This window comes from Phyllopteryx taeniolatus, chromosome 5, assembly GCF_024500385.1.
Source record: "Phyllopteryx taeniolatus isolate TA_2022b chromosome 5, UOR_Ptae_1.2, whole genome shotgun sequence".
Classification (NCBI taxonomy): Eukaryota; Metazoa; Chordata; class Actinopteri; order Syngnathiformes; family Syngnathidae; genus Phyllopteryx; species Phyllopteryx taeniolatus.
Genome location: NC_084506.1, coordinates 21594595 through 21620879, shown reverse-complemented (window position 1 = coordinate 21620879; position 26285 = coordinate 21594595). Strand labels below are relative to the sequence as shown.

General features: G+C 41.6%; 3 protein-coding genes across 15 annotated transcripts in view; 2 read left to right on the top strand and 1 right to left on the bottom strand.

The window, feature by feature from the left end:
• The first annotated feature begins 588 nt into the window (after positions 1-588).
• On the top strand, positions 589-13788 carry irak4 (interleukin-1 receptor-associated kinase 4). Of its 5 annotated transcripts, XM_061773721.1 has the most exons (13): positions 593-1074; positions 3281-3426; positions 5331-5504; positions 7005-7165; positions 7247-7311; positions 7377-7491; positions 7567-7676; positions 8562-8748; positions 9322-9384; positions 9458-9622; positions 12901-12965; positions 13516-13543; positions 13640-13788. In XM_061773721.1, the coding sequence occupies exons 1-11, from the start codon at positions 914-916 to the stop codon at positions 12955-12957; spliced, it is 1404 nt and encodes a 467-aa protein (XP_061629705.1). In that variant the 5' UTR covers positions 593-913; the 3' UTR covers positions 12958-12965; positions 13516-13543; positions 13640-13788. The 5 variants fall into 5 exon arrangements, with proteins under 5 accessions (XP_061629708.1, XP_061629707.1, XP_061629705.1 ...); XM_061773723.1 differs by having other exon boundaries at positions 591-1053; positions 13516-13788; XM_061773722.1 differs by lacking the exon at positions 13516-13543.
• LOC133478110 (twinfilin-1-like) lies at positions 13407-26285 on the bottom strand. Of its 8 annotated transcripts, none has more exons than XM_061773730.1 (10): positions 26173-26285; positions 23847-23976; positions 20672-20752; positions 20379-20557; positions 18303-18398; positions 18107-18211; positions 16828-16983; positions 15343-15493; positions 15130-15251; positions 13407-14515 (listed from the first exon to the last, which is right to left on the bottom strand). In XM_061773730.1, the coding sequence occupies exons 2-10, from the start codon at positions 23869-23871 to the stop codon at positions 14348-14350; spliced, it is 1083 nt and encodes a 360-aa protein (XP_061629714.1). In that variant the 5' UTR covers positions 23872-23976; positions 26173-26285; the 3' UTR covers positions 13407-14347. The 8 variants fall into 8 exon arrangements, with proteins under 8 accessions (XP_061629714.1, XP_061629713.1, XP_061629715.1 ...); XM_061773729.1 differs by lacking the exon at positions 26173-26285 and adding an exon at positions 24643-24848; XM_061773731.1 differs by lacking the exon at positions 26173-26285 and adding an exon at positions 24643-24838 and having other exon boundaries at positions 16828-16953.
• tmem117 (transmembrane protein 117) overlaps positions 24280-26285 on the top strand; it is a 44132-nt gene continuing 42126 nt past the window's right edge. The window contains exon 1 of one of the 2 annotated variants that reach the window (XM_061773719.1): positions 24280-24630. Coding sequence is in view for 1 of the 2 variants with exons in the window: in XM_061773718.1 (XP_061629702.1) it covers positions 26202-26240 (39 nt within the window). In the remaining variant the exon portion in view is untranslated. Of the gene's footprint in view, positions 24631-26123; positions 26241-26285 lie in introns of those variants that run through there. The other variant, XM_061773718.1, reaches the window with a different exon arrangement.

The window sequence follows — 26285 nt, the reverse complement described above, 5'->3', positions numbered from 1 at the left end:
ACGATACACCAAAAAAAACTTACTAATGACCGTAATTAATACAAAATAGCTTAATTGCAGTTTACGTAGTGATGTCTTCTTTTCATGTAGGTTAATACTCACCATGTGCACCGTGAGGATGTAAAAAAAAAAAAGACTATTAAAAGTTGGAGGATTCAGTCATTTCTAGTTTAAAGACTCACTAATGCCTTTCAAATGAGCTTTTTTATTGAGTACGGTGTCATCCACTACAACGTTAAAACTTAATACGAGGGACACTAAAAATGGGGATTAAAGGAATGTTTTGCACGTCCTTATTACATTGTTTCATGGGTTTTTTTCATGGTTTTTCATCTTCTATGCTTTTTTGGCAATCTGTTCATTTTCATGCTTAGTTTCCAACTTTCCATATTAACTCGGGTGACCGAGTTTGATTGGCAACGCCACCATCACCCACATTTGGCATTCTTCCAAAATACTCATTACATACATTATCTACATTGACATGATTTCCATTCAAACTGGATGGATGGATATATATTTCAGGTGTTATCCCAATGGTGTCCACTAGATGTCACCGTGGCGCTGTGACTGTCCAACACAGACATACGCCTCTTTTCTTTTCCGCTGGGCTCGGCTGGCAGCGCCAGTCTGAAAACCCAACAGATACTTTCATCGAAAACAACCACAACACATTACAGTAGTATTCATATTGTTCAACTAATCTAATTCTGGAGACACTAAAAAGAGCAGAATGAGTCTTTTACATAGCCGCGTCGGCTTATTTCCGCGTTGGCGAAACAAGGAGGAGGCAACTCACTTGTTTGAGGAAGTTGCTCAATATTGGAAAACACACACGAATGTCCGCCACGCTTGTAAAACATGTCGTCTTAGGGAGGCATAAACACTCACGAAGCTCGTATTGTGTGACGCAATGAACGACTCGGTGACTCGCATGACTTACATACGTAAACTCCGCTACAGTGTACTTTGTCAGGTGGCCGACTTTTTAGACGCCCAGGCCAGGTGGAAGGACGTCATTATTTCCATCCGGAAGTCCGACGGCGAGTTGAGGTACACTCAGCGTCATGTCAAGTATGTAATTATTTCTCTCTCTCTATCTATCTGTCTGTCTGTCTGTCTTATATTTAAAATATATATGCCTCCATCTAGGTCCGTTACAATTGGATTCCATAGAGCAGTGATTTCCAACATTTATGGAGCGAAGGCACATATTTTACAATTGGAAAATCTCACGACACACCAACAAACACAAATGTCACAAAAAGTAGATACACAGTAATTACTGTATGTACTTCCATCCATCTAATAGAAGAGCATTTATTTGTTCTGTCTGTCACTATGGCTCACTGGCATAAAGAGAGGAACAAAGATACATTATTTATTTTAAATGAATAATTTTTTGAGCACTTAAGTAAAATTTTATAATTTCCCACGGCACACCTGAAGATTGCTCAAGGCACACTAATGTGCCACGGCACACTGGTTGGGAATCACTGCCATAGAGAAGCCTTTACAGTGGACCGCCGCATAATCGCGGTTCGGCAACCGCGGATTCACCTATTTGCGGATTTTTATAAACCCCCCCCCAATTTCATTCCAGTTTTTCCTTTTGTTTCTTTTTTTAAAGCAGTTTTTGGTGGTATATCCATGCTTATTCGCACTTATTCAATAATTTTGGGGGTTTCCCCCCCAAAAAACAAAAAAACCATTTGATTTACTGCATTTGCAATGGGTGTCAATTGTCCACAGATTTTCGCTATTCGCGGTCCTGCCTGGTCCCTTTCGCCCGCGAATAGCAGGGGCCCACTGTACATGGAGAGCACCCAAGTAAACAACAGCGGCACAAGTGGAAATACAAGTCCCTCTGTCTGTCTGTTGATTGCGGCAGTAACTATCCATCCATCAGTTTTCCATATCGCTTTATCCTCACTAGGATCATGGTTGAGCTGGAGCCTAACCCATCTGACTCTGGGCAAGACGCAGGGTACACCCTGAACTGGACCCCAGCCAATCCCAGGGCACATACAGTATAAACAAACAACCATTCGCATTCACGTTCACACCTACGGGCAATTTAGATTTTCCAATTAACCTATAATGCATGTTTTTGGGATGTGGGAGGAAACCGGAGTACCCGGAGAAAACCCACGCAGGCATGGGGAGAACATGCAAACTCCACACAGGCGAGGCCGGATTTGAATCCAGGTCTTCAGAACTGTGATGCAGATGTTTTAACCAGTCGCCCGCCGTGTCGCCCGACAGTAACTAACAGGGGCCAATTCTCGAACTAACGGACTTTGTTCGCTACATAAGGGGATTTGGAGTTCCAACGGGACACTTTTTTTCTGTCAGTTAAATCCTAAGTCCATTGGTTCCAGGTCCATTGAATTGCGGTTCCATTGTATATAGATATGCTCAATCAGAGGCCCTCCAGTTTAGGGGGTAGACGATGGCCTGGGCAGGCAGCCGGGCGCACCGGTCCCGCCTCCTCATCTGCGACTTTTTGACAGGTGTGGCGCTACAGCAGGCGACGGGGCTCAAGAAATTCTGTGCTTGCAGGACAGCCTGCCATCGCAACTTGATAGGGTGGCCACCTTTGCCGCCCGAGAGGAGTTTATCATCCATTTTGCTAAGCATAATTTACAGTTGGTTAAAAGTGTTGTCATCTGTGTTTACCTTAAAGTATCTCCACATGGCTGACATGGAGCCTACCTGGAAGGTATACAATATGTCAGGCTGGTGATGCGGTATCAGTTGTGTAGTAGCGCTGCTCGCAGCATTTTTACAAGTACAAGTACAGATGTACCGTTTCGGCACCTATACCAATACTGGTATCGGTGGTACCTGCTTATTCAATCTAATAAGAACAGTTAAGAGGAAAATGTAATCCATCTGAGCTTCAATCTGCAATGTTCATAAAAAAAAAACATTGCCTATTTTCTCCTCGATGTTTTTAAGCAATCACTGATGGTATAGTGGAACACTTGCCTGACTTCGGTGCGGGCAGCGTAGGTTCAGTTTCCACTCAGTGACGCTGTGAACGTGAGTGTGAATGGTTGTTCATGTCTATATGTGCCCTGCGACTGACTGGCGACCAGTTCAGGGTGTAGTCCGCCTTTCACCCGAAGTCAGTTGGGATAGGCTCCAGCGCCACGCGACCCTAACCAGGATAAGCGGTGTTGGAAATAGATGGATGGATGCTTTTAAGCATTTTTTTGTGCAGGTACTTGAAGCCCATTGCAATAATTAATGTGTTCTGTTTAATGTGTGTTTGCAGGCGATTTGAGGGCCTTGTTGCTCAGGGTAAGAGCCCCACGGTGGAGCTGCTGCATGACTGGGGCATATTCAATGCCACAGTGGGAGAATTGGTAGACATTCTCAAGAGTCGAAAGTTACTGGCAGCCGCCAGCGTGCTGTTACCTGGTAGGAGGGGTCATCTGTTTTTGGGTGATGATAAATAAATTACACCTGGCTGTAGCAATAGCATGGAGCCCGTTGCACTGTATCTTACTCCTTTAAAATATACCATCTTATGATTGGAATCTGTTTTTGTTGAGATTTACATTACATACATAAACATGTACAGCATAACAAACAATTGGACAGTGGTCATCCGTGACCATGATGGTTTTAATAAATTACAGTGGTGTGCATGTCAAAACCAACTTCAGATGAAGGTTGGAAACCCATAGAAGGGTAACACAAAAATTCTGTATACATTCAGTGGGAGGAAAAAGTATGAGAACCCTTTGGAATTTCTTACATTTCTGCATAAATTGGACATAAAATGTGGTCTGATCTTCATCTAAATCACACAAAAAAAACAGTGACTGCTTAAACTAATACCACACAAACAATTGATATGTTTTCATATTTTGATTGAAAGTCACATGTAAACAATTACAGGACAGGGAGGAAAAAGTAAGTGAACCTCTTGGCTATGAATTTTCCAAGAGCTAATCAGAGTCAGGTGTGTCCCAACCTGGAATCCAATCAATAAGACAAGATTGGAGGTGTGGCTTAAAGCTGCTCTGGCAACTAGAAAACACACACCAGTTTCGAATTGTCAAGAAGCATTTGCCAGATGTGTACCATACCTCGCTAAAAAAAAAATCTCAAAAGACCTACAGTTAAGAATTGTTGACTTGTATAAAGCTGGAAAAGATTCCAAAAGTACTGTATCTATAAAATTATTGATGTTCATCAGTCCATGGTTAGACAAATTGTAAATGGAAGAAGTTCAGCACTGTTACTTCTCTTCCAAGGAGTGACCATCCTGTAAAGATAACTGCAAAAGCACAGTGCAGAATGCTCAATGAGGTAAAAAAAGAACCCTAGAGTGTCAGCTGAAGACTTACAGAAAGCACTGATGAATGCCAACACCTCTGTTGACAAATCTACCTTACGTAAAACATCAAATAAGAATGGGGTTCATGGGAGAACACCAAGTAAACTGTTGCTGTCTAAAAACATTGCTGCATGTTTGGAGTTTGCTAAACAAAACTTGGATGTTCCACATAACTACTGACAAAATATTCTGTGGACAGATGAAACCAACGTTTAATTGTTTGGGAGGAAGACAACACCAGGTGTGGAGGAAAATGGCACAGCACACCAACATCAAAACCTTATACCAACTGTGAAGCATGCTGGAGGGAGTATCATGCGATGGGTGTCCTTTGCTAGCTCAGGGCTCACACAGCTGGCTATCATCAATGGAAAAATTAATTCGCAAGTTTATCAAAATGTTTTGCAGAATAACTTGAGGCCATCCATCCAAAAGTTCAAGCTCAAAAGAGAATGGGTGTTGCAACAGGAAAATGATCCAAAACACAGAAGCACATCAGCAACAGAATGACTTCAGAAGATGAAAATACGTGTTCTGGAGTGGCCCAGTCAAAGTCCTGACCTCAACCCGATTGAGATGCTGTTGCACGATCTCAAGAGAGCTATTCTCTCTAAGCGTCCCAGGAATGTTGCTCAATGCAACTGTTTTATATAGAGGACTGGTCCAAAATTTATCCTGATCGTTATCCACATCTGCATCTACAGGAAACGTTTGGTTGAGGTTATTGCTGCCAAAGGAGAGGCAATTAGTTATTAAATCCAAGCATTCACTTTAAGAACTTCCAAAAGGTTCACATACTTTTTTCTCCCACTGTATATGTCGTACAAATTTCTTCAGGAAGTTGTATTCTTCTCTGCATGCTACTAATAAAGTATACAGTATTGCTATATATACATATTAAGCATATTCAGAACAATCTTGGTTTATTTTTACCGTTAATTAAATTTTTAAGGACATTTTGTATCTTTTTCTTCACTAGAAGAGGTATTCTCTATAGAGACACCATGTGTGTCTCCTGCAGCAGAACCCAACAGCACACATCCAACTTTGCCGACTTTGAAGATGGTTCAGACAGAGATGACGTTAGCGCCTGTTGCCGATGAGCGTCAGACTCCAATCCAGCTGAAGAATGGTGAACCAGACCACGCACAAGGTTGAAAATTTACTTCATTTATGTGCCTTTCGCTCACCTAAAGAGACTTTTCCAGTAACAATTATCATTTATCATGAAAGATTAAAAGAACATATTTGATGAAAGAGCAGAGCGACATTTAAACTGGCACGTTGGGTCAAATCAGAGGATTTGACGGATTTGCTCGCATGTTTCTACTAACTAATCTATAAAACTAATTCTTCTGGAAGCCAAAAGAGCCTTCATTTCCTTGTGCAACTCATCAGTGCTACAATATTAGTCATTTCCAACTATTCCGATGGTTCAGTGTGCTCCACTTTGGTCCTGTACCACAATCACCCTGCGTCTGTACAATCTGACCAGTCATGGACCCAGGACAAACTATCTCACCGCAAAAGCGCTTTGAGAGGATTGGGGCTGTCCTCCAGCAGCACAAAACGATGATGGCCACCACTGTCGAAACAAGACAATCAGCTGATGGCCACAGGGATTAGCCACCAAGATGCAACAGCGAAACGGTCGCTCTAGCTCAGCCAGGTGTTCCAGCCACTTCTGCAGCACCACTGGCTACTGCACCCAAGCCAAGCCCCAGGTGGGGTCCCGAGACTTATGGTCCCTTTCTGACAAACTACTTACTCTTTGATATTCCACCTACAACCACTCCCAACCTGCCTCAGAGGAAGCCAAGGTAGCCTTCACCATCAACCAGCTAATGGGACGGGCCCGCCTGGTCCTTCCAATTGTTTTCCGAGGACCTCTGCAGAGCTTTTGGCATAGGGGCTTTTGGTACCGATAATGCTTGGGATTTAATGAACATGTGGCAGGGGAACCAGACGGTGGCAAACTTTGCCATTGACTACCGCACCAAGGCTCATCAAAGCAAAAGCGGAATTCTTCAGCACTCTGTGACGCTTTCCTCCACGGCCTGGCTGAATACATCATGGATAAACTGGTGCCGCATCCTCTTCTGGCCACACTGGACGGGATGATCGAGTTGGCTTCTAGAGTGGATCTACGCATCCAGGTTCGGAGACGGAAGAAGAGGCATGGAATGATGGGTTGCCATCATCGAGCCTGCCCTTGTGGACCCTCCTTCATCACCAACTACGCCATCGCTGCAGTTTTTCTGTCTGGTGTCTCAAACTCAACTGGGCCGCACCAGCCTCACCCCAGAGGAGTGGAAGCAATGGCGACAGGCCCACCTCTATCATATCACAACATTTCCTCATTTTATTAATGTTATATAGTATTTTTAATATATTGTGGTGAACAGCCCTGTCTAACTGCAGGAAGGATGCAGCAGAGGGCAGTAAAACAGAATGGTGATTGTGTTTGGTGCCGACCTCACAGTTCTGAGTCTAGTGTGCACCCTACCCTGCGTTGCACCCGAAATAGGCTCTTACTCACCCGTGACCCTAATATAGACAAGCACTAGAGAAAATGGATGGATGAGTGAAAGTAATACCATGATCCTCAAAGTATCAATGGATTAACACATTTCTTTTTGCCACTGTGTTTCAGGTTTCACCAGTTTCTCATACAATGAGCTGATGGAAATTACCGGAAACTTTGACGAACGCCCCATGTCCGACGGCGGCTGCCAGCTCGGAGAAGGAGGCTTTGGGACCGTCTTCAAAGGTTTCCTGCGGGACAAACCCGTGGCAGTTAAAAAACTCAACCCGGTGAGTAAAAAAGTCCCTTTGCTACCAATCACTGTTGGTGCACATCTTGTCAAGTGGTAGTGATAAATAGGATTTGTGCAGATTGATGACGTCTTTTCTGATGAGCTGCAAATTCAGTTTAACCAGGAGGTCCAAACGTTGACAGTGTAAGTTTGTAAACAAATGTCTAGCCCTAGAAAAAGCAATCCATACTAACAAAACGTTTTGACAGGTTGAAACATGAGAACCTGGTGGACATGGTGGGCTACTCATGTGATGGACAGTACCCATGTTTGGTTTATGCCTTCATGGCGAATGGATCCTTGCTGGACAGACTGGCTTGCTTTGTGAGTGCCATCTACTGCGCAGATTCTGTGGTCTTGCACTTTGACATTTCTGTGTGCTTTTTTTTGTTCTTTTAGGAAGGAAGTCCTCCACTGTCCTGGGTACAGAGGTGCTTGATAGCTGGCGGCACAGCAAGAGGTGTGGAGTATTTGCACAGCAACCATCATGTCCACAGAGATATAAAAAGGTATATAAAGTGACAAGTCAGGGTACCTGTTAATTCATAAAAGGGATATTATTATGTTGTTATAACAACCTATCTTAGTATTTTTTTATTTATTATTTTTTTTTTTTTTACACCATTCAGTGTTTTGTACTTTTACAAGTACTATGAAATTAAAGGTAAAACCTGATTCGTTCTGGGGACACTTATCAACATACTTACTGATTTTCATTTGGATTGTTTTATATTTATGGATTAGAAGTTTTTTTCATACAAATAGTTACTGTAAGTATGACTTGATTACTGTGTTAGCCTAGGTTAGTGATAGACTATGCCGAAAAGTAAAAATTTTCATTACGTTGCCATAATAGAAAACTAAACCAAGGGCCTCCTATGTGTTCCAATTTCAAACTGTTGAGATCATATGCCTTTATTAACATGCAACAAACAATATCCATCCCTTTTCCGTACTGCTTATCGTTCGTAAATGTCATACAAGTGAAAAAAGAAGTTCTGCACTGCATATTAATATAACTAAAAATAGTGTTTATGGAGGTGGGAACGTATGGTGTAGTGTCAAGATAATATTAAGCCATGCAGGATTTCCTAATGCTGCTTTGCAAGTTATTATATTATCTTTCAACTCGCATTGTACTGGTTGTCACATTGTAAGACTGTAAGATGTTGACGAGTGAGCTAGCTAGTTGGTTTCAGTCATTTGACTTCTGGCCATAGACTCATTTGGAGTGGTGGTGTTGGTGATGGGGGAGGGGGAGGGGGACTCCTCTCGCTCAAGTGAGCATATCACACCCAAAATGTCAAACTGTCTTTAAATGTGAGTTCAAAATGTATGAGTCACTACTCACCAATGACACTAAGCATCTACAAACTCAGTTTTTTTCCCCACAGTGCAAATATCCTGTTAGATGAAAATTTTGTGGCCAAAATCTCAGACTTTGGCCTGACAAGAGCCTCAGCCAAACGGACGGCAACAACCATGATAACAGAAAGGATCGTCGGTACCTGCGCATACATGGCACCCGAGGCGCTGAGGGGGGAGATCACACCGAAATCAGATGTCTTCAGCTTTGGAGTGGTAGGCTGTAGACTGACACCCACACACAGTGGTCTCTCAAAGTTTGACCGACTATACCGCAAATAATGATCAGGTGTTCTTGTGACTTGTGGGTAGGAGTCCCTCAGGGTTCTGTTCTAGAGCTCGTCATGTGCTAATTGCACATCATTCATGTTCTTTGGGTCATAATGGCATTATTTCATCCTCCAAGACGGCGGGTCGATTTGATGCCAAATAGCACAACTCTGGGTTCATCTGCCCACGGCACAGCACTTCCCCCCCCCCCCCCAAGACATTTAGATGTCCACTGAAAAAACTTAAGACAGTCCTGTACATGTGTCTTCATGGGTGGGGAGACGATTGTTTATGCAATTTTGCCTGTCAATTACCATAATCAGTAAATAACCATAAAAATTGAAGACTGAAAATTCAGCAGGGTATCAAATAATTAATTCTCCCACTGTATGTTGTTATTCTGATGATATAACTAACTCACACTTTGACTTAATACACATACATTAATTCAGAAGTAAGCACATTTTCCTTTTTCCATATTATGCTCCCCATGAACTTGATTGTCTTTGGCGTCGACAGGTGCTGTTAGAAATATTGTCCGGACTCTCTCCAGCAGATGAAAACCGTGAGCCGCAGCTTTTGGTAATAACAATTGTAGCTCTTATCACAGTTTTAACTGATTTACTCAAAACATGACACTTTCTCACTGTGGCAGATGGACATGAGGCATGACATCGATGACGAAGATGAGGACCTCACTCTGGAGGCCTTTGTAGACAAGAGCATGAGCGACTGGGACATGAGCCAGGTGGATGGCGTGTACTCTTTGGCTGGCAGCTGTCTCCACGAGAGGAAGAACAGACGGCCGCTTATCACGCAGGTATGCTAAAGTGGTGCTCAAACCGGGGTCCCTGGACCCCCAGGGATCCGTGAGCTGTAGATTGAGGGTTCACAAAATGATTTGCAATAAATTATGTTGTATCAATTACAAAAGTGAATACTGCAATACATATGGGGACCAGCGTGGCAATAAAAAATAATGAACCAACTGAGATGCCAACCTCTTCAGGAACATTCTAGATATTTTGTCAGGAACACTTGTATCTCTGCCAAAACAAACACACATAACCAGAAAGACTCCAAAAGACACAAATATTTTTAATATTTATATATAATCTATAAGTTATTAATTATTGACTTCCGGCCACAGACTCATATTTGGAGTAATGGTGGTGGTGGGGGGGCACTCCTATTATATTATATTATACAATATGTTAATATGAACTTAAATAATAAATGGGTGCTGTCCATTTCTTCTGATCATCCTTGAGATGGTTCTACACCTTAACCTGTGTTTGATTATACTGATTGGACTTGATTAGGAAAGCCACACCCCTGTCTATATAAGATCTTACGGCTCACAATTGCATGTCAGAGCAAATGAGAATCATGAGGTCAAAGGAACTGCCTGAAGAGCTCAGAGACAGAATTGTGGACAAGGCACAGATCTGGCCAAGGTTACAAAAAAAGATTCTGCTGCACTTAAGGTTCCGAAGAGCACAGTGGCCTCCATAATCCTTAAATGGAAGACGTTTTGGGACGACGAGAACTCTTCCTAGAGCTGGCCATCCGGCCAAACTGAGCAATCAGGGGAGAAGAGCCTTGTTGAGAGAGGTAAAGAAGAACCCAAAGATCACTGTGGCTGAGCTCCGGAGATGTAGTCGGGAGATAGGAGAAAGTTGTAGAAAGTCAACCATCACTGCAGCCCTCCACCAGTCGGGGCTTTATGGCAGAGTGGCCCGATGGAAGCCTCTCCTCAGTGCAAGACACATGAAAGCCCACATGGAGTTTGCACCTGAAGGACTCCAAGATGGTGATAAATAAGATTCTGTGGTCTGATGAAACCAAGATGGAACTTTTTGGCCTTAATTCTAAGCGGTATATGTGGAGAAAACCACACGTCACTCATCACCTGTCCAATGCAGTCCCAACAGTGAAGCAAGGTGGTGGCAGCATCATGCTGTGGGGATGTTTTTCAGCAGCAGGGACAGGACGACTGGTTGCAATCGAAGGAAAGATGAATGCGGCCAAGTACTGGGATATTCTGGATGAAAACCTTCTCCAGAGTGCTCAGGACCTCAGACTGGGCCGAAGGTTCACCTTCCAACAAGATAATGACCCTAAGCACACAGCTAAAGTGATGAAGGAGTAGCTTCAGAACAACTCCGTGACTGTTCTTGAATGGCCCAGCCAGAGCCCTGACTTAAACCCAATTGAACACCTCTGGAAAGACCTGAAAATAGCTGTCCACCAATTTTCACCATCCAACCTGACAGAACTGGAGAGGATGGCAGAGGATCCCCAAATCCAGGTGTGAAAAACTTGTTGCATCATTCCCAAAAAGACTCATGGCTGCATTAGCTCAAAAGGGTGCTTCTACTAAATGCTGAGCAAAGGGTCTGAATACTTATGGCTGTGTGATATTTCAGTTTTTCTTTTTTAATAAATCTGCAAACATTTCAACAAGAAATTTTTTTCTGTCAATATGGGGTGCTGTGTATACATTAATGTAGAAACAAATTTAATGATTTTAGCAAATTGCTGCACTATAACAAAGAGTGAAACATTTAAGGGGGTCTGAATACTTTCCGTACCCACTGTACATGTCATATCGTACGGTAAACATTTTTATATTGCACTGCAATACACTGTATATCTGTAAATCAAATATTTAAATCAAATCAGTAATCATAGCGTGTAAATTCCTCTCTGGAACCTTTTCGACCTATCTGTACCAGTGGAACACATGGCGACTGCCTGTGACAAAATTCGCAGGAAACTAAAATTCTCCTCCCTACTTTAGCTTTGGGCCAATTAGAAGCCCTGATATGATTGTGAAACCACATAAATTTGACATAATTGCTTGAATAAAGTTTTTCTTTAATGTTCCATTCCATCAAATTAAAAAAATATTTTTTTATAATCTTTGTCCTTTTGGGGGGTTTGGATTGGTTTGGGTTGAAAATGCCCAGAAAGTTATTTTGCAAACTATTTACGTTGGTCTTAAATGACTGACAGTTGAGATGGCTGTATTTATCATTAATATGCGATGCAAATACAATTTGCTCTGATTAGATTGGTCATCTTCCCCAGTTTAACTATGAAAAACAGCTTGGCTCTGATTTCCCCTTGGCCGGCATTCATCTGTTGCAAACACTTTGGTGACAGTGACTACCGTTACATTCAACATTATAAATATAGTTATCATTGTAAAACATGACGTATGCTTTTTATATGCTGCTTGTGACAGTTGCACAGCCAGCCGGCTCACTCGCACCAAACCCGGAAATGCACTTCCTCCTCGGAGTGTGTGAAAGCTTTTGTTTACCAAGCCATCTTCCGCAAAATGGGCTGCAACACAGCACAATTATGGTTCTGAAATACTTAGGAATTTCTCCCAAAAATAAATTGAAGCCATTCAATCCTTATCTCCTCTGAGTTTGGCAAGTGACGCAAAGTTTAAGTTTTGCGCAAAGATACAGCCATGTTGTCACTCAGCAATTTTTGTAGAGTGAGCATGTCGCAACTTACCAAGTGGGCAGGTATTTAAATAATGAGTTAAATAGTTACGTCACAAATACATAGAAATCTGATCAGCTCGATTTGGAAGCCTTATGCGTTTATCGTCTTTTGCATTCAATAATGAGTGAACTATTCACGTCACAAATACACAGACATCTGATCTGCTCAATTTGGGAGCCTTATGCATTTGTCTTTTGCATTCAATCGACAAACTGCATAATGTCAAACTTAAACCAGGTCACAGGCTCATTTTGACCTATGCTGCATAAAACAGTAGTAACAATTGGAGTACTATATTTTTTTCTCTAAAAGCATGAATTTATTGTTATAACTTTCTTTCTCTCTCAAAAATAGGCAACTTTAAAATTCCTAATGTATTTTGGGGTATACATACATATGTAGTAGTTGTATTTAACTGCCATTAGGGCGATGAGGGTATCTTGGACAAAATCCTCCCATGTAATGGGGCTCTGGACCCAAAAAGTGAGAGAATCCTAGTGCTTAAGTAAGCATGTTGGCCTGGACGATGCCTAAGTCACATCATTTCCCTACTAACAGTGGCGTTTGTGTCAACAGGTGCTGTCTAAGCTCAATGGAGTGATCAAAAACATTTCACTGGAGTCTTGTGCATAGGACTGAAGGTGACTATATACACATTATGAACATGTACAGTATATATACAATGTCATGTGTTTTTAAATGCGTGTCACGTTATATCACGCAAACCTTATTCATTTAGGATATATAAGCTTGAGCTACTACAGGTCAGTGCACCACTGGTTACTCGCTTCTAGTGCTGATCCATGATTTATATTTGAGGTCCACAAACCTTTTAAGCTTGAGTCATTTGTAAATAGAAATACTCTCTAACCTTTGCTCATGGGGTGAAATTCAGAGCACCTCGATCAAAATGCACTAATTAAAATGCTTTCAAAAGTGATGACTTTGATCACTTTTATGATAGTTATGGCACTGAAACTGCATCGTTACTACTTATTTTTTTACTTCAGCAACTAAATCATTTTTGTTTCTTAAGTGTAAAAATCCATACGAAGCCTTATAATAAATACATACAGAGGATGTGCAATTTAAATATTTTTATTCCTCTTAAAAAGAAAAAAGATTTGTAAGAAAACAAGTAAGACCAAACATGATTTTCTTCTCTTGTTCTAATGACACTGAATACTGCAGGATTTTCATCCCCAGCTTCGAACATGAGGTGAGCTTGGTAGTGTGCCTAATGTTAAGTCATCAGTAGACGAATGGCTGTGGCAACATTTTGATCAACGCAAATATTCCCTTTCCTATTCCGTAGCAAGGCTCCCTCCCTCCCTCTCTCTCTGGGATCATGGTCGATGGAACGTGATTTTTGATGGATGACATTTTAGTGGAAGCCCCTCAGCGACGTGATCACCAGCACGCACACACACACACACACACACACACACACGGCTACATTATGTACATTTACAGCACTTGCATAGAAAAATAAGTTTCTCAGCAGATGATTTTGTTTTTCTCTCCATGTAAACCAGTTATATCAAAACAAAAAAATTCAATATAAAATGCACTGTTAAAATAAATCAGGAGACACGGGTTGGATCATTACATCTCTGCTTTCGGAGCACCTATAGGTTGTGCACAAACACAATAAGTGATAGAATTTAAGGAATGCAAGTTGGGAAATTGGGTGTGTGAACTGAAAACAAAATGGAGGGGGGTCGTTTTCAAATTGGCGCAAGTTCACATTAGTCACACTAAGATCTGGGGAAGGAGCTCAACATTGATTCATTGGGAAAGTAATCACAGAGATTAATAGGCTTCCGTTTGGCAAGCTACAAATGGAAACTGCTGAAATGTGCCATTGCTCAGTTGTCCTCGGCGTGCATAGCTGGCTCTGTGGATGGGAATGTGAGGTGGTCGTCTCAATTCTTTTTGTGTTAAAACAAGCAAATATTATCGCCCCAATCTCAGGAATGTTCCACTATGGAACATGCACATGGTGTAGGTGCCGAGTTCTAATTTAATCGTCCTCCTGGCCGTCGGCGGGGGGTCGGGTGATGCGACGCCCGCCCCGCTTCCCTTGAGGGCCTTTGGGCTTGGCGAAGGCCTGCTTGTGTGCGTGCTGCTTGGGATGCACCTCGTCGTACATGAAGTCACTGGTCAGGTCGTCTCCGTTGTCGATTTCCAACTAAAGGACCAATAGAAAACAAGCATATGATTATTATATGATTTGTTGGTGATCAAACAAACTCAACAAAAGAGGTCTCACAGGAATGCTCTTCATATGACAAAACATTAATTCCATTGTTTATGAATAATACATTGTAGTACACTGACAAGTTCCTCAACAGTTTAATGCTTAACATGGTTACCCTTTTTTTCCCCCCTCATAATGTTATTTTTGTTCTAATTTAACTTTTTCTTCTAATATTACAGTTTTATTCACTTAAGACAGCCTTCCCTCATGTTACAATTTCAAGTTTGTATTACAATTGTATTCTCTTAAAACTATAACTTTCCCCTAATTCTACAACTTTTTTCTCATGATGTTTTTCTTATGAAATGGCAACTTTATTCTCAAAATGATGCCCATTAGATTATAGAATTCTGACGTCGTCTCATTCTTTGAAAAAAGAATAATTTGTGTGAAAATACAACTATTATTCCTGTATACTTCTGTTTTTTTTGTGATATTAAAGCAAATTTTCTAATATAATTTCACTTTATTTCTAAAACACCCCTCAGCAAGATGCGGTGCATTATAACACAGTAATACATTGTGAGAATAAACAGTTCCTTCACCTTTTTCTCAATCTCTATCTTCAGTTGGTTCTCCACCATGTCAACCAGAGGGTTTTTGCAGCTGGAATAGAGCATCCTCTCTCGGATGCTGCACTTGTATCCCGGCATGGAATAAATAAAGACTTGAAAAGAAAGCGATGACGATTACACCTGGTTGAAAAGTGCCTTGCAGGTGGAGAGAAAATGCGCACAAACACACACGAGTCGACTCACCCGTGGACTCCAAGCGGTCGCCCTCGTGAGAATGCTTGTAGAGGAAGAAGTGGTAGCGCGGGGCATCTTTGGGGATCCTCAACGGCAGGTCTTTCAGCTCTGTTGGCTCAGTGCTGCACAAGCAGATCAGCTCCTGTTCAGCCTCCACTCGCTGGTGGCCAAGGAAAAGAAAAGTGTGGAAAAGTAGGCTTCAGTATAATAAACCTGCTGGACTACAACTGACCAACTACAGTAGAACCTCTAAAGTTGAGGTTGCATTATTCAGAAATCAACGCAAATTTACATGGGGGAAAGAGAAAAAAAAAAAGCACCTCGAAAGTCACAATTGTGTGTTAAAGGGGACGTTATGGCAATTTCTCGTTAATGGCTTGTATGTAAATAATTGTGTGCCTGGAGTGCCTTCCCACCCATCAAATGTGAAATTAAACAACCCAATAAATATTTTGTGAGCCATCTATTTCAGAAAATGTCTTTAAAAGAGCCATTCTGTATTATTGTGATGTAACAGTGGGCCAATTTACATAACTGCCCACCACAACAGTTTCTACACTTATGACTTGGTAGCTAGGCTGGGTTAAGATCCACTTTCACGCCACAGATGGATAAAAAAAATGTTAAAACACTATCATGTCAAAGCCAAAATCTCAGTAGAGATGCATTCGGTTTTGTTGGACGCACAGAGGAGCATTAGATAACAGTGTGACCGGCTGATTAGCAAAAAAATATTCAATTGCTTGATGAAGTTATTGATGCGGTGGGACTTGCGCGTGGCCATGTCTCTGCTACGTATGCCATATATACGTATCTGCACACTAAGTGACAAGTGTAATTGAGCGACTTGGTAATGAAGTGATGACTGGGGGGAATCACATGGTATCAATGTGGGGGGCCCTCTCCTTAGTTCACACTTGTGTTTTTGTAGACTCGCTAATTTGACAACGCTGCGTAGCCACTCTGTCGCATGCCCTAGCACCACGCCTACCTGGGTTGCCACAGAAACAAAAGCAGTTCTGTGCATTTGCAGAAGACAGAATCGCACCCCCAAAAACAGTGTGACACGTGGATGCTAAGTGTGCTACAATTTTTTTTATCCTTTGTGTATTTTGACTTCATTTCAGAGACCTTTTATTATGACACACAGGAACTGTTTTAAATTTTAACACTTGTATGATTGTTAAGAATGTGACTGCGCTGATGGTGAAAATTGGGCCCTGGAAGAGATTTTGAATTCAAATATTTGCCTTGGGACAAATAGTAAATCAGAACAACGCTCAAGCACAATTATCGTTTTGTACCGGGCACTGATCAGATCATATGGCACTATGACAACAACCCACACAAAGGCCTTTTGGGTCTAATGAAATAGCCATTGTGTCCGCCCTTACACAATGTCTCCAAAGAGGACGTGACAAAACACAGATTGACGGACTGTCCGATGCGAGGTCACCTGCTCGCTCACACTTTCGGGCCGCTCTTAATACTCACCAGTTGCACGTAGTTGATTTCCTTGTCCCTGAAGCGCTCCAGTGCTGCGACGGCAGCTTGGTGAATGGGGAAGGCCACGCCTTGGAGGGTCTGGTGCTTGGTGTCCACGCTAATATCAGTCTGAACCTGAACACCCCGTAGATGCACAGAAGAGAGCTTAAGATACAGAACACACAAATTGTATAAATTATATTATAAAATTAGTACTACTTTGTCATAAAAGTATGAAAATTTGCTATTAATATCTTATGCATTGTTTCTCACTCTTCACTCATACAATTACTTTTTAAAATTATGACTTTTGTATTTATATTTGACAATATGATTAAATAAGAGTAATTTTTAAATAAAAGGATAAGCCGTACAGAAAATGGATGGATGGATGGATAAATAAAAAATCTTTTTTTTTTTTTTTTTAATAATTCTATTTTATTTCACATGATGTAAATGTTTTCCCCAAAAAAATAAGTCTCAGAGTCAAAAATGTTCTTTCAAGGTGTCAAAAGTATTTGATGGTATTTTGTAATAAATAACTGCCATCCTTACAAAAGTCAAAATGGGGACATTAATGAGTTTTTCGTCTCACTCGCTAAAGGCTGAAAAAACTTGAGTGGAAGTGTGTTAATATTTTAGCAATAGCGCAGCCAATTAAATTAAAAAGCCACGGAAACCTTATTCTTGCTGAACCTCGCATATCAAACAGGACTGCAGGTCGTACATCCAGCTGCTTACGTTGCCAAGAATATAAATTCTTAATGTTACCGCCCACAAGCGAGCTGCGCAAACACACCCCCTCGCTTCCTGTGTGTTTTGTTGCCTTTACTTAGGCTTGGATGTCTGCAAACACTTCCATATTGTCAAAGAGAAAGTCCTCTTGTATTGGATGTCATTAGATTGGGAAGAGTCTAAAAAGTGTGCACAATTCTTTGTACACAGCTCTCACGCGGGAAGAATGAGGTTTCGATATGGGTGTGACCTGCATTAGCCTAAAACACTCCTCTCTTTCTCTGTCTCTTTTGCTTACTCTGCCATTCTAATGAGTCAGCGTCTTTGCACTGCGCAGTTACTGCCGGACAAGCACGCTCCTGCTGACCTTGTGCTGTTCTGGAAGGACGCAGCACTCGTCTACTTTTGACACATAACACCGCCGATGTGATTAGAGGGAATAGCGTTGGGAATCTGCGGTTGGCTATTGTACAAGTACGCCACGCCTGTTCATTTGGACTGTGTAGCTAACATTTAGGACTGTGGGAGAACGGGCTCTGATCCGAGTGTGTACCTCGTGTAATTTAATCTGTCTCAGCTCCTCCTCAGCAGCAGTGAAGGGCAGCGGAGCTGACTCCGAGATCAAATATTTCCTGTATCCACTAAGGTTTAGCTCATCCTGCAAGACAAAAGCATTAGTTACCATGACAGCTAACCCACAAAAGGAGATTTTGACTTCATCTGCTGGTATCTGATGAGTAGTGACCAACTTTTGTGGTGGCAAAAATCTCATCCTTGATGTGGCCTCCCCCAAACTCTTTCTTCAGTGTGGCTCTGGTAGCAGCAAATAGCATTTTGTTTCTCACCTGTTAAAAATTACAAATAAGTGGTCATTTTTCAAGGTATAATGGTGCCTTGCGATACAAGTTAGATTCGTACCGCTACCCACAGAGATTGCTCCCACTCCCTCCCAATCCCGGGTGTTTTAAAAAAAATTGCGCCAAATCCAGAGTATTTAAAAAAACTCCTTAAAAACCCCAATTTTGAAAAAAAAATAATAATAATCTCGCTCCTTTCCACTCCTACAGAGATTGATCCCAGGCCAAAAGTTAACAGAATCACACTCCAATCCGCCCCCACCATTTTTTTCCTCTCCCAGTCAACCCTACTGTTTTTCTTCCTCCGTATAAAACATTCAGTACATCGGCCTTAAGGCCTCTTTATACTCTCAAGGCCGACAACGCCCGCATTGCAACACGTGACCGACGAATTGCCCCGCGCAGCCCTTCTGCCTAGCTTGACGCGCGCACGGCAAAAAAAAATGGTTGCTGCGTGTCGAACGCCGGGGAGATCATCTCTCGTGATTGGTCCGTTTTAGTCACATGCTGTGATGACCCTTGGTTCTGCATACCATCTACGCCGCCGCCGCCTTGATCAATTTTGCAGCATAATTAAACGTATCATCTGGTCATCTAGGTCCATTTGTTCTAGCAGACACAGTTCCACGGTCGCCATTGTTGTTGCTTTGTTCGTTGTTACTGAAAGGAAAGTAAAAACGGCTACCGGAAATGGCCCCCAAGAAATGCAGAGGAAACTCCACCCTGTGGTGTCCTAGCCAATACCAGCCGTAGCGACACCCCCAGACTTGGAGGTGAACTGCAGTAGATTTTCAAAACTGCACGCCTGGGTTGCGCTAGAGTATAAAGGCAAACTACGTGAGGGACAGCCGCAGTGACGTCAGCGCGGTCGCCGTCCTCGCAAGTATAAAGAAGCCTTTAGTCACCATCATAAATGCATTGAATTACCGGAATGAAGAAGAAACAAATCCTAAATATATTAACAAATGCCGTACTAGTTTAGCTCGATGCTGAGGAGGAAACGTTCAAATATCGACTTGATTAAAAATAAAATAAAACTGCGTCAAGGTTTCACCTTCTGTCATGGTTTCCACTCCTGCCATCGTAGTTACACCTTTTCCCTTCCCTGTGACTTTTCTGACATAGTTCCCGCTCCCGTGACTGATAGTGAAATTGACTCCCATCCCGCTAACCAACCCCAGACACAGAACGAATTTATGACACCATGTCTTGTAATCTGACATTGCAACCATTGTGAATGACAAGTCGTGTAGTCTGAGCTCGGCATTAGTGTCCTCAGTTCCCAAACACTTATCGAGTGTTGTTAAAAGGAAAGGTGATGAAACACAGTGGTAAAAGTACCCCTGTCGCAACTTTTTTGGAACATGCAGACATCAAATTAAAAATAAGTGAATATTTGCAAAAAATAAAGCTTATCAGTTTGAACATTAAATATCTTAAATATTTATGCCTTTATAGTGTATTCAACTGAATATAGGTTGAAAAGGATTTGCAAATCATTGTTTTTATTCTTTTTATTTCCCTTTGACACATCCCAACTTCATTGGAATTCGGGTTTGTATTTTATTTTTGTAGGGTTTTTGTGTCCCATTTTTTTGCTTTAGCTCCAAGAAAACACAGCAGAACTGCTCATTCATACGCTTTGAAATGGTTTTGCGTGTTCCAGACAAGTCTGAGCCTGTGCTTTTTGAGCGAGAAGGGCAAGAATGTTAAGCTCTGCCTCGTCCTGCAGCCATCAAGCTGAGCTTCCATCGGTTTGTCCTCGTAACATTCCTCAGTCTGCAGAAACAATGTATGTTTATTCATTTGTCTATTCTGCTTAAGAATGACAGCACTGGAAACAGTTCTTTGAGTTTCACTGGAACCTAATAATAATACCACTAAAACACTTTCCCAGATGGAATAGAAAGAGGAGAACCCCACCCACCAGATGTTTAAAAAAAAAAAAAAAAGTAATAGCAGCCTTACAGTAGAGTGGTCTGGAGTCCAGGCAAGGAAGATCCACTCGTAGCCCTGGTTGTTTCTGGAGTCCAGCCGGTAGAGAATGTAGCAGGGTACGCAGTCCTCCAGCAGGGGCAGTACTAAGGCATCATATTCCTGGTCCCACTTCTTCGACGCCTTCTTGGTGGTGGCCAACGTCAGCTGCTCTGGAGAAGCACACGTGTGTCAAACGCCACAGTTTCGGTCATGTGTGAACTATGTAGTCTCGACATGGGATGGATAATTGTAATTATTACTAAATGTCTCTTGAGGACGCTTACCATCCTCAATGACGATTTTCAAGACTCGGTACTCGTCTCCGCTTTTGGCACTGGCAAAAATGTCCTTCACATCGTTGCCCGCTGGGAAAGAGATTTACGTGACATGCGTGCAGTGTAAATAGTTAAGCCTACCTAAACAACCAAGTAAATCTTTTATTATCTGCCTGTTTCTGAAATGCGTCTGTTAGCAAACCGTTCTGCGCTGCCGCTCCGTTACGCAACAGTGGGCGTACTTTCATAATAACCACGCACACACCAAGTATCTCACCCCATGACATGATCAGCTCTGCTGGATGAAGATCCAGACCCACTTTCAAGCGGAAGTCGGACTACACTATCATGCAGAAAGATCTGCATCCCCTACGGGTGTGACACCCCTGTTTCAAAGCCAAAAGGTAAGCAGAGCTGCATTGTGCTTTGTTGGTTACACAGAAGCTGACAAGCGGAACATGATTCCTTGATTAAATTTTCATCAAGGTGGCTATATATGTGCCACGCACTCTGCGCTCTGTTTCTGCCAGTAGAGGTCCTGAGTATATGGAGCATGGTATACAGCCGGCCCCTACAAACATGCTATTTTCAACACGACAATAAATGGGGTGTTTAAAGTGACCTATAATTCTTGATTCTTGGGATATTTTGACAAAAGCATGTCAGACATTTTATTAAGACACCTGTGAACAGTTTTAAATTCTGATTTAGAAAATGCAAACCATATTAACGTTAAGAGGGGAGAATTTCTTGAGAAAACAAACTGGGAAGTGCTGTAAAAGTTTGCAGTCAGTACCAATTCCTGTTCTAAGGCTCTCAACAAAATATTACTCTGCCATCTATGGTACACTTCAGTGTTGGCATCACAAATTTGCTGATGTCAAGTATGAAGTAAGTTGAACTCCAAATCGTACCAAGTTTGGGGCATTTTACTTTGGGGGCTTCACTTTCTTAGATCTTATTGCACCGTATTTCCTCCAACAGTGCACTCCACTCTAGTAGACTCTGTGCCTCAGTCATCCAATTCATTAAATAAGTTATAGATCGGCTCCGCAAAAGACATTTACTGCGCGTCGCCATCGTGTACAGTATATATGAATTCAAAAGCTAGTTTATTTTTAGCCTTGTCGCGTGTCTTTTGACGTAGTACTGTAAATATCTGACAACCAATAAAGCTATTAAAAAAAAAAAAAAAAAAAAAACATGTCGGCGGTGTAGGACAGACAACACGTCTGAGACAGACAACATGTAATGCGTGAAACAGACTACAAGACAAATTTGTAAGACTACGGCAAAAAAATATTGTATTCCGATACCACCACATCCTGTCCTTTACGATCACGGGGCTTTATCTTGTCAACTCAAACGCGACCAGATACATTCGTTACCATGGCGACTAGATCTTGACGCGTGTATTATAAAAATGGGGGAAAACGTGCGCTGGTGGTCACCGCTGCTCAGAAGATTACGTTCATTTAAGGCTTGCTTGAGGTATGTTCACGTACTTTTAATACGATACGGCTCGCAAACAGGCAACAAAATGTTCTGTAGCCTAGCAAGCTCGTGCTAGCACTAACAGTTGTGCGTAAACATGGAGGTGTTATGTCGAATAATGCTCTAATGTTTCAGTGTGTGTGAAGTAATTTAATTACAATAAAATAATTAAACTACAGTAAATTAACTCCCATTATTTCTGTCATGTTGTAATGTTGGTTTTACCTGACTGATTAGAATACATGACCTGACTAGAGCAGTGATTTCCAACCTTTATGGAGTGAAGGCACATATTTTATAATTGGAAAATCTCTCTGCACACCAACAAACAAAAATGTCACAAAAAGTAGATACACAGTAATTACTGTATGTATTTCCTGCCATCTAATAGAAGAGCGTTTATTTGTTCTGTCTGTCACTATGCCTCACTGGCATAAATAGAGGAACAAAGATACATTATTTTTTGTAAATGAATAATTTTTGGAGCAGTTATGAAAAAGTTGATAATTTCCCATAGCATCCCTGAAGATTTCTCATGGCAGACTAATGTGCCACAGCACACTGGTTGGGAATCACTGGAGTAGAGAATGAATTCATTAAGATACTCAGTATACAGTACACAAGTATATACAGTAAAGTAGCAAGTCATTTAAATAGACACATTGCTCCATCTTGTGATCGGTGATCGTTTTGTTTTGTTTTTTAAACTCGCTGATCGGTCCCAAAATTCTGATCGTGTAAAGCAGAATCTACTGTGTGTGTGTAGATATATATATATATATAATTTTTTTTTTGTACATATAAATGCATCCCCTGTAGTGTTTTCCAACCATTATTAAATAATGGCACATTTGCACCAGAAAAATCTCGTGGCACACTAACAAAGAGTTTCACTAAAAGTACTGAAATAATGATGGCAATTATGTCAACTTACTCTCAATGTGAAATCTGGGCACGTTTCGGTGAACACAATGCTATTTTGTTCTATGAATGTGAACAGATGTAAATACAGGTTAATTGTAACTTTTGCCATCTAGTGGACGAGCATTTAATTGTTCCGCCCGTCACTATACATCGCTGGCATAGATAAATGAACAAAGATATGTAATGTTTAGAAATAACTAATTTTAGGACCACTCAAGAGAAATGGCATTAATAGACGATTGATACTCTCTGCAGTGGAGTAAATAATCAATCCTAGCTAATTTAATCAGAATAATTAGTTTTGATATGTTCGAGTATGTAGACAAAACAAGCATATTCATGACTTGTCATGGTTCAAACCGTATCATGTTTTAGATGTATTTTTTTTCTCATTTATGTGGACGCACTAGCTGGTGAAACAGGCCAGTCAGCTCACTCACTGGTAGATTTGAATAAAGGCGTCACCCGTTCATTCGGATGGACAACCTGTCATTACACGATTTCGCCGTGGGATTAAAACCACAACGAGACATTTCGTCGTGGAAAACACATAAACCAGTCACGTCTTAAGTGTCCATTTATATTGTCGGAAAAAGTGCAAACCTCTCATCACACATCAGGCTAAACTCAAGCTAGCTGGGAGCGATTAGCGAATTTGACGCTTGACAGCCGACGTCCATTACTTTTCAGTGGCGGGTAAATAAACGATATAAGAATGACGCATTGGCCAAGCAAAGCGAGTAGAGACAAACGGGACGTAATGTACCTTGAATGCCCGTCTGGTGTGACATTGTGTCCGTCTCTCGTCGAGCAGCTGATCAGGCGAAACCAGGGAAGCGGAGCGCAGAAGCAGGAAGTGAATGGCAGCGATAAGACGCACCCCGGTAGTGACGTAACTACACAAATATATAGATAAATAAAAAATACATGCAGGCATTAAAAGATATCTGGACGTTGCAATACACATTGTGTAAAATTTATTTTTTTAGTCTATCCAAATTTTACGTAAAATTAAGGAACACTGTATCAATATATACAGAGTAAAATTGTTCTTATATTAATAAATACGATAACTACTAGTAATAAAAATAAATAATAACGTTAGAATTAAAAAAGTGGGAATTAGCCGGTAAAGTATTCAGAAAATTGAGTCCATATGACTAATAATTAGAGAGTGTATGAAAACCACGCAATAAACCCGAATGCGAATGACGTCACAAGCCAAAGTTGACGCTTTCGAGTCCAAAGGGGAAAATATCAAAATGTCTACCTCATTGAAAGCAATTACGCCGGTGCAATTATTCGTCTGCGGAGTCATTATTGTGGGTGGCCACAATGTCTAAGTGGATAGCCAAATAATAACCACTGGACAGGAGCCAAAGAGAGTTGGTGACAAGAAAAAAAATTTACAACTATCTCTGCGATTGTGTTGTGGTCCTATTCTGCCATTGGCGCCACGAAGCAACAAACTACAACACTTTTCAGAAGTTCCATCAAATACACACACACACACACACACACTTGTGAAAGACGTGAAATGAACAACTGAAGTAAGTACTTACCTTGCTGAAAAACACCACACAAGTACACTTGCTTTTAGCCATCTTAGCACTATTAACATCTATAGCTTCGATTAGCCATTGTCAGCTCTAGCTGTCGACATGTCGCAAATTGACAACAGTACGTTAATTCAGGAGGTTTGTTGAATACAAATTGGTCTAGTTTTGCATCCGCAATGCACGTTAGACGTGTTTCAACCACAAGTTGTACTCTTGTTCAAGTCAACCTCGCCAAATGACTCCAAACGGATCTGCAGTTTAAATCAGGATGGCTGCTAAAATGAGTCAGTGTTATTTTTGGATTGATATTTGGATGATAGATCATTTTTCCCCTCCTTTTTTTTTGGCGATGAAACATCTGGAGGCCACTGTTCCTCCCTCGTCCCCTCCTTTTTAAAAAAAATATTATTTATTTTTTGGCAGAGTATAGCCAAAAGTTTGAGTTTTTCTCGTAAAATAACGCCACCTGCTCTCCAAATTAAAAGGTACATTTTGCGCCTATTGAAAAAAAGGGGTATCAATTGATAATGGTAGTAGTACTAGTCCAGTAGGCTCTATGTGCTTAATGGTAAACAAAATTAGCTGCACTTGTAGAACGACTGTCTTAGTAGTAATGCTCTTTTTCCACCACTAGTGCAACTTTTCGTACTAGTACGACCTGGATATTATTGCTATCCGAGAAATGCTCCAAATGGCTCTGATCCTTGAAATTGGAAAACAAAAAGCTAAAATGCCAATATCCTGCTTAAAGTCCATATACTAGAATACTCTTTATCCCTCACTAGTAGTCCAACTACCTGGTATTAATGAGACAAAACTGTGCAGTAGTTGACAACTGCGTATAATAGCACATTATAAAATTTCACCAGTTATGTAGTTGGATTAGTAGCAAAAATATATTCCACCAGTACACACTTTTGCCTCACTAGTAAGTGACGTGGTTGTCGTACTAATACGCCAAAGTTGTCATGGACCAAGAATATCGAATAAATGCTCCAATGGCTTCCCATAATGTACATTTACTTCGGCACAGATTCACGGGCAAAACCATCTATTGAATGTAAAGTCATTATGCACAAATATAATGCTCAAAATCTGTCTTTGTTATCATTGTAGACTCAAAATTGAGAGTATTTTTTAAAACAGACGTTGCAGGACTGTGCAGGTGTACCTAATGAAGTCACCAGTGAGATAAACTATGAATATAAGCTGCAGGTTGCGCGGCTGCATTTTATTTTGACAGTGCTTGTCGGAAGTGGTATTGTCGTACATTGACAATTGACCTGAGATGCTCTCAACGTGTAGGCAGGTTACATTGCGTTTCATTGAGGCTATGCGTGGTTACGGTCCTCCGCCTCTGCGCCGCACCAGTGTCCCATCCGAAGCCGGACATCTGCAACTTCCCCCGGCCTCACCGCGCGACGAAGCACCGCCGCTCATGGACGGATTTGTGAGGAGTTGCGGCTGCCGTACGGTAGCCACAAGAGGTCGCCCAATGGATACAGTAATCCCGACACAGTCCGGCCGCATCACCTCGTCTCGAGAGGACCGCTGAAAGCTTGATGTGGTCGCCGGGGCGAGCGGGAAGCGGCGTCGGTAAGGTGCGTTGCACGGCCGAGGTTCACATCACGTGCGCGCCTCTTACC

Bases quoted from the DNA above. Each gene is read 5' to 3' on its own strand.
- irak4 (XM_061773722.1), top strand. From the start codon at position 914: ATGAACGACTCGGTGACTCGCATGACTTACATACGTAAACTCCGCTAC. The intron at 9,385-9,457 runs GTAATAACAATT...TCACTGTGGCAG, and splicing joins ACCGTGAGCCGCAGCTTTTG to ATGGACATGAGGCATGACAT. The intron at 9,623-12,900 runs GTATGCTAAAGT...TTGTGTCAACAG, and splicing joins GACGGCCGCTTATCACGCAG to GTGCTGTCTAAGCTCAATGG.
- LOC133478110 (XM_061773726.1), bottom strand. From the start codon at position 24,701: ATGTTAATAGTGCTAAGATGGCTAAAAGCAAGTGTACTTGTGTGGTGT. The intron at 18,399-20,378 runs GTAAGGCTGCTA...AATTTTTAACAG, and splicing joins GGACTCCAGACCACTCTACT to GTGAGAAACAAAATGCTATT. The intron at 16,984-18,106 runs GTACACACTCGG...CTGTATCTTAAG, and splicing joins GACAGATTAAATTACACGAG to CTCTCTTCTGTGCATCTACG.